We start from the raw sequence: 8,103 nt of genomic DNA, 5'->3' as shown, positions 1-8,103 counted from the left end.
AGTTGTAGTGCTAGGCGTGGGGAAAAGTGTATTTCCGATTCATCGTCTGCATCGTATGGAATAAACCGTAGTCTATTGTCATTGGTGATTTGCAAAAATTGGCCTTCACGTGCGCCAAACTCACTTTCGGTCAAAGCAATTCGAACAACGATCAGAAAATCAAGAATCGTGTTGTAACATCCAGGGGGTATGTACACCATATCGATCGAGTTGCCTTTCTTAATACTTATGATGTTTTCACCCTCCATGACCTGTGCTATTGTGTTAGGATAGTGTAACTCAATGAGCGCGGCTTGCCAACGGCCGTGGAGTTCCATGCGTTGGTCCAGTTCCGTTTTAAAATGGGATGTGGTGTTGTTTGGATAAAGTTTCGGACTTGCATTGCTCGGTAAAAAAGCGTAGAAATCCATTATACTAAATCAGAATCCAAAATCCAGGAGCGACTTTTTTCAGGATAACCTCTCCAATGAACAAAGTGCTGACGACTACCCTTTTTGCCTTTGGAACGCACTATATATGCTATTTTGAACGCCTCGGGCTTGGTGACCTTCTGAAGCTCTGCCTCATAAAACGTGCCTTGAATCGCATCCTTATCGAGATCCTCCAACCTGTACACCGGCATCGTATGAGGAATGACCTGAACGATCTGAAATATCTCCTCGCTCCAGTTCCACGTGTACCCTTTTTCAAAGGTTTGTTTTTCCCGACTGATTCGGACATAGTCACCTACTTTAAACTTGGTTTTCTTATTAGTGGGGTTAAGTCCATGGTACAGGTTATTATATACCTCCAGAACACGCTCAGGTGTCACATCCACAGGTCTCATTTTGATAGAACGGTGATAAGTGTGGTTGTATGCACTCACAACATCAGACAGCAGCCCATCCACGTAATTGTATTTTCCAGTGTGAGTAAACCGCTTAAACAGTTTGGACTTGATGGTGCGCTGCCAGCGCTCCACCACGGAACATTTAATGTCGGGATTATGTGTGTGAATGTACACAATGTCATTATCTTTCAGAAATTTTTGAAAAATTTTGTTCATGTATTCTTTTCCCTTATCAGAAAATAGGCATGTTGGTCTACGCTTCGTCCCTCTAAAAATAGATTCAAAACCCTTTACAATAGAGGGACCTGACTTATCTTTAAGAGGAACAGCCCAACCGTATTTTGAAAAGACATCAATTACGCATAAAATAAAAGTGAAGCCGTTATTATCTTTTTTAATGGATTGAAAATCGGACAAATCAGTTTGCCAGCTCTCATCTATATTATCAGCATAAGTCGCATTACGGGGAAAACGACGCCTCGCAGGCTTGTGCAGTGTGTACGCGTCTTCCCCCTGCAGAAACTCAGATGTCTTTTCTTTTTTCTCACCTGTGGCGTTCCACAATTTCCACGCTGTACTATAGGCAGCAGGGTGTGCAGGATCATGGTAAACTTTACCAAGTTTTCCAGCCATTTTTCCCTATTTGTTTTTTGACGCGTTTTTTAATCTGTTTCTTGGCCCGCTTTTTAATCTGATTTTTAGGTTTTTTCACTTTATCTATCGCTTTAACGACAGAACCGCTTCTAACAGGCCTTATTCCAAAACCACTTTGATTACGAGCCGAAATAATTTCGGTTCTACGAGTCGAGTTTGATATGAGTTCGAGCGGGATGTTTAAAGCCGCGAGAGCCTTAATGAAATGAGAAACTCCGACAGGTTCAAAGTTTTTCCTTGATCGTGTAAGGTCTGATATAAGATCAATAATATTGGAGTTTGGCACTGCTTGATCGTTTATAGACACAGTCCCTGTAGAATCCCAACTGACTTGTGAGTCTGTTTGGCTCAAATAGTCAAAAATTCTCAGTGCAGGCGCTTTATATGTTTTCGGGAGAGCTGCTGCGAGCTGCTGTCGCATCACCCCTCCACTCTCACTTTCATCTTTTGAAAAATCACCCACTGAAATCTGGACAGGTTTTTTCTTTTCATTAACGAAGTAAAGATAACGCTCTAAAGCCTGACTGTAATGTTTCCACTTTTCTGAATCATCAGCATATTTTTTACGCATGATTAATTCCATCTCTGCATCGAGTGAACTCGACTGAGTTTGCGCAGTAGACGGTGTGGGGTCATTTAGCTTAGCCACACTCTCGTGTGGCACAAGCACCATTTTATGTGTGTGATTCATTTGAAAAGACTAGGAAGCACGGATGCGACGGTCGAAAGAAGTAGGGGGAGAAAAGTACCTCCCTTTTGAAGGAGTACCTGCTTTTTAGTTTTAATACCTTTGCCCCTTTGTGCTAGGTGTCTGATTTGGGTGCGATATTTTTTGAGTTTTGACCTTTGACTTGCAGTAAGGGGGATATTTCCACTGAGCAAATTGTCACAAATTTCACAAATAGCGTAGATGATCGTTTTGTCTGATTCCTTTAGAATCGCTTTACGGAGATTAGGTTTAGCTGACTGCAGAACCTTAAGCAACGCCTTATTATGGGTGTTTACGGCAGGAGCCATTGTCAACGAATGATTCAGACTAGTGCTAATGCCTCCCTTTTATACTTCCCTTTTGGGATGTAAACGACCGTGGACTCACCAGGGAAAATGAGAGTGCGTGTGCGCAAGTGATCAGCCTGATTTGGTTTGAAATCGAATATAATGTACGTGAACCCGGCCTTTGTGGCGTCGTGATAAGCCTCTAGCAAAGCACGAAAATGGGAAGGATCGACTTGCATGCAAAACGTGCGTATCTGTGCCAAGTCACGGCTTGTTTTAAACAGAACAATATAATGTGTGTTCAAACTTATCTGGCGAAGGCCGTCAGGAAATAAACATTGACTCAGAAAATAAATGCTAAGGTTTCTGTGATGAGAACCCTTAATGAAAAAATTTTAGGATTTCTTTATGGTGTGACTTAATCTCATCCATAAAATCATCAATGACAATAAGCTTTGGGCCTTGGCCCGAGGGGTGGTCTTCCGGCAAAGGGAGTTCCTGTCGGAAATCGACTTTGTCTTTCAGCTCATCGTAAAGTGACTGCCACTCAGAGTAAAAAAAAATGATTTGTTCAAATTTCGTATTGAACATCTCATCTCTATTTTCAATCAGACGTTTCATGAAAAAAGTTTTCCCGCTTCCCGTTCCACCTACCACGAGGGCGGTGCAGGGATGTTGGAACCTGAGATCCATCGCGAAGACTGATGGTCGACTTAGTGTGGGTGTTTCTTTTATAGGGGCCTAACCAGCTCCTCCCCTGCGCCGGTGGGGCCTGCATGCACCTCCCCTGCGCTAGTGGGGCCTGTCTGCCTCTCCCCTGCGCAATTAAAATGACTTAGGCGTCGCCAAGGAGGTCCATGACCTCAAGGAGGCCTTGGTCCTCCTCAGGAGCCATAGTCCACGCATTGTAACCGTGTGGGACAGTGTGTTCTACGCCAACTCTGCGCCGCTTGGTGTTCACGGCTTGCCACCTTTTTGACGTGGGGCGAGTCACAATTCTCCAAGTCGGCAACCGGGCAATCTGGCGCGGAATGGGCACCACCATCTTGTCCCGCTCCCCCATCACCATAGCTTTGAGGTTCTCAAAAGTGATGAGATCATCACAGGACTTGTTTATGGTGATACCCCTCACCTTGATACACACCTTGATGTTCGCTACATCGCCCCCCACAGCCACCTTGTACGCATAGTTTTTAGGCCCCCCAGCCGCGAACTCAATGATATACGACCCAGGGCCGTAATCCTCCTCGACCTGATCGGTCAGGTCACCAAGGTGACTACCGGTGGGGAGGTCAGGTTCACCGGGGCGGCTTATATAGGCCACCGAATCGGTATCACAATAAAGGGCACGTTCCTTAACTATATCCAAGTATTTGTACAATTGTAGTCTTCCAAAACATGTGGTAAACGCAGCATGTAGGAGTGAAGAGGTCGGAAGCGTCTCCTCGGTATCCTCTGCCGGTTTCCATGTCACCTGAAGACATTCTTCGCTCAGAGCGACAAGTGATGTTATCTCCTTCCTAGTGTCTGTTATAAGGGGCATCAAGTGAGCATAATCATATATCAAGACCGTTTTAGGTCTCAGAGTTTTCTCTCCAAACTTACCCCAGAAGCTGTTACATATTAGCTTGCTGAAAGTCCTAAGAGCCATATCCTTCTTCATTTTCGTGGGGTCGAGTGTGACTCCATCATGTTTAAGAATATCCTCTATAAACTCAGACTTTTTTTCTCTGAATCACATTCAGGTGGCCACCAACTTGCCTGCATTTTCAATGCCATGAAGCATCGGACATAGCCCGATAGAAGACCATCCTCACCAGTATCAGGATTATAGACCATTGTGCCTGGGTATTGGTGGACTTCATGCACAGTGACAAGTTGATATGATTTTTCTTGCAGAGCAAGTAAAAGTTCTGGGGCACACCATGAGCTTGTTAGTTGTCTATCACTAGGGTCATTATGATGACAGGATTCTTTGTTTCCCGTCTCTACACAGGTTCTACAGAGAGGAAACATCAGCCGCCCTCTAGCTTTGTACGGGAGAACTGGTACAAACAGATCACGTGGGGGGAGGACCGTACACTTGATCATGCCGTTCCACTCCTCAACAGGAGGAATGTCAGGGTCACCTTCCAGGTAAATTTTGGGATGCCCGTAGGGGTACTTTCCTCGAAGGTTTGCATTAGGGTACTCCGATACAACATCTGCCATGTTGATTCGCTCGCCCTTCTCAAGGTTTGCCTTATGGTACCAGCGCATCGCACTAGTACGTCCCCCAACAAGAGCATCTCTAAGCAAAAGAGGAGGGGACCTTGTTGTGGGGTGAGCCTCAAAAAATGCAATTGTTTCGGGGTCTGTCTTCAACTCTTCGTTGAATTTACACTCCCACTTTTCCACTACAATGTAACCTTGTTCTCTAAAAAGAGCAGTGAGTGCTTGTGTACGTTCGTGACGGTTCTCTTTGTCGTCATCTGAGGTGGGGAAGTGTTGCGGGCAGTGGTGCCAGTAACACCCGTGAAACTGGTACACTCGTTTCTCTATACGACCATCAGGGTGTGGGATTTCAACATATCCGTCAACACGGCGTCCCAAAATTGAAACTTCCCTATCTGTATGTACAGTTTTGATAACCATTCCTAGTTTATGGGCCTCAAAATCAAGCCATCTGAGAGCAGCATGACTTTGTTTACCTCTACCATGATAACCACCGTCAGGAACAAGTCCTATCTTATTGGGAGGTAGAAAGTTCCGTCGATAGGCGGACATGCATGCGCTGCTCAAAGTGATACAATGGAACATAGGGTCAAAGCCCGCACACTGTTCGAAGAGCTTACGGAAAGCATGACATGACTGACGCAAAATAGTAACATCAGAAATACAGTAATCTATAAGGTCTTTTTTGAAGTTGAACACATACCCATCAGATACTTGTTGATCATACCATGTATGAAAGTCGACTGCCGCTTTTGACTTCATCGTCGATACACAGTAGTACGACTGATCAAGTAAAGGTCCCTCATAATGAAAATACTCAGGTTTACAGGCTAGATAAGGCCAGTAACCTTTCTTTAACTCATTCAGTCCGAACGCCTTTGGCATCGAGCTCAGAGGCATGGGGAGAAACATAAGAGAATCAATAAATTTCCATGTTTTCACCTTCATGCTTATTATTTTCGCCCCCTGTAACGTGAGATCTACTTTTAGTTTACGAGCAATCATTTCCTGAAGTGCAAAAATTGCATCGAACGCTTTTGCATTATGAGCAACAAGCAGTAAAGCTGATTTAGCAGGAAACGACTGCAGATAATCGAGGAACTGCCCCATAACATTAATGTTAGGATCATCAAGACAGTGGAAAATGTGTTGTCTTGTCTTACAATGCGTGCAAAAGTAATCATCCTGCTGAATGTGTGCGCACGCGTCACACACAGTTTGACTTACTAGGAGTATCGGCTTGTGCTCGAGTGTGTCAGGTTGCCCCTCCACTGGGTCACATTGGGAAGTTTCGATGTCATACGTCACCGTGTGGTAGGACCATTTGTCATTTTTTTCCTTTTCCTCCCATCTCTGCATGAAACAGAGGTGGTTTTCCAGGACGTTGTTCTTGCAGAATTTGCAATACACAAAATTACACACATGAGGCCCGCCTCTTAATCGTGAATAGCTCCTTTTACAACCATTACAAAATTTGAAGGCGTCACACTTTGTGAATTGTGAGTGAGGGAGTTTGTGTGTTTTGTGATTTTCAAAGCACTCATCCCCTGCAAATTGATGTCCGCAGCTGTCACAACGCCTAAGAGCATCCGTGTGTTCATCTGGGCCTAGACATCGCCAACAAGACCCTGGACATCTGTGATCCCCCGCATTGTTGTAGAAGACAACACATTTTTCGCACATGAATTTGTAATCGAATGCCGACTCGGGGTAGAAAATGGCTGCGAAATGTTCAGCATGCCAAAGAAGGTAGATGTTTTTACGAGCTACAGCGTAAGGACCCTTGAAAACGCACTCTTTTCCCTCCTTGTCAGTGAACACGCACAACCTAAAGTCAGGGAGTGCATCTTGCAGTTTGCGCACCTCGTCAATACCACAGCGTTGTGTTTTGTCTATATTTGCATGGGTGCAGAGAGACTCAGCCTTCTCCGTCTGAATACCTGATGCTGGACTTTTCATCCGACGAAAGGCAAATCTACTGACCCTAAGTTTAGCCATAGCAACAGCAACGCTACGTGTGAGACACATGTTGTCAACATTATCCGGAGAAAACACACACTTTTGATCCTGCTTCCTCACCAACCAATCTGCCATAGATTCATTCGCTACGATGTTGGTGCGGCGACCACCAGCTCGTGGCGTAGGGACATGTATGTAGGACATCCTTAACTGTCCATCGGCCATGAATTCCTGATTTGAATTCAATACACGGGTGACCTTGTCCAAAATAACCCTTCCATTGAGTTGGTCTACACGTCTCATGCTGAACCATATGGGGTTCGCATCGTGTTCGCCATTTCTGATCTCTACAATCGCTCGATCGTCATCCTTGGCGTGGAGGGCATCGCGCTGTCTTTGCAATGCAGTGTCAAACATGCCCTCCATAAGGGCCTCGGAGGGGAGGGTGTTTCCGAGACCCCGGACCAACATGACCTCCTCCCTGAAAGATACCTTGAAACGCCTGAGATGGCGTTCGCGGCTTTGGAGCACCTCCAAGGTAGGTTGCTCCTCTGCCTCATCATCCTCTTCCCTGGGTCGTTTGGATGGCCCAGGTTGAGGAGAGGGGGAGCGTGGTCGTGATCGCCCTGGTTGTGGCGAGAGAGACCTTGACGGGCCTGCCGGTGGTGTTGCAGGCCGTGGCGGCTGGACGGGTGGAGAAGAGCAGCGCGCCGGGGGAGTTCTAGGGCGGGGAGGGGCGTTCGAGCCGGCACCACACATGGCCAAAGCCATGCGATAGGTTAGGGCGGCCTGGGGGTCGTCACCATTCTGGAAGCGGGAGTACGCAGTGTACCCCACCAACAGGAAGGGGATAACCCTCAGGTCGGCCCTCTCCTCAGCTGTGGACTCCACGAGGTTCAATAGGAAGGTCGTGTAGGCCTCAGCCAGGAGCTCGACTGTGTAGAAACACCCCCCCTCCCATTCTGACAAAATGTCCTTTAAGATTGAGGGCATGTCAGAGAGAAGCAGGGCTCACGAAGAGCAACGCGCTTACGGCCCGAAGGCGAAGCAAAGGATGAGTAAACACTTCAATAGCACGAAGGCTAAGAAGTGCAGGATGGGGAATAAAGGAAGCCACTGGCGCTATCAGCAGCACAGTGAACCAAAACAAAGAAAATCTTTCTTCCAACACCCACAGTCTATTACGCTACTGAGCGGTGGAGAAAAGTATTCTGTCAGCACTAGATGGTGAGAAGTGAGTCATTGACATTTTAAAATGGTTTATTGACTTCATTCAATGTTACACTGGTTACAATTGAGCTTGGCTACTGGTTTGCAGATTACCTAGTATGGTCTGACTGCAGTTTAACTTCCTTGCGTGGCATGATAGGCATTTAATGCTTACATCGTTTCAGAATGATTGGGTTTGACGTGAGTCAGGAATGATTGTGCCGTTAGGCCATGACAGGGTT

At 46.1% G+C, this 8,103-nt stretch overlaps 2 protein-coding genes across 2 annotated transcripts; both read right to left on the bottom strand.

Moving 5' to 3' along the window:
• Nucleotides 1-409: 409 nt before the first annotated feature.
• LOC127750915 (uncharacterized) lies at nt 410-2,054 on the bottom strand. The gene is made up of 2 exons (XM_052273600.1): nt 1,922-2,054; nt 410-1,014 (listed from the first exon to the last, which is right to left on the bottom strand). Exons 1-2 carry the CDS (start codon nt 2,052-2,054, stop codon nt 410-412), a joined length of 738 nt encoding a protein of 245 aa, XP_052129560.1.
• A 2,132-nt stretch (nt 2,055-4,186) lies between these two features.
• On the bottom strand, nt 4,187-7,078 carry LOC113216148 (uncharacterized). The gene has a single exon (XM_026435894.2). It carries the CDS (start codon nt 7,076-7,078, stop codon nt 4,187-4,189), a length of 2,892 nt encoding a protein of 963 aa, XP_026291679.2.
• Between the last annotated feature and the right edge of the window lie 1,025 nt (nt 7,079-8,103).

The sequence above is a fragment of the Frankliniella occidentalis genome, unplaced genomic scaffold, assembly GCF_000697945.3.
Source record: "Frankliniella occidentalis isolate FOCC.00 unplaced genomic scaffold, Focc_3.1 Scaffold287, whole genome shotgun sequence".
NCBI classification, from domain to species: Eukaryota; Metazoa; Arthropoda; class Insecta; order Thysanoptera; family Thripidae; genus Frankliniella; species Frankliniella occidentalis.
This window is presented reverse-complemented; position numbering and strand designations above follow the sequence as displayed.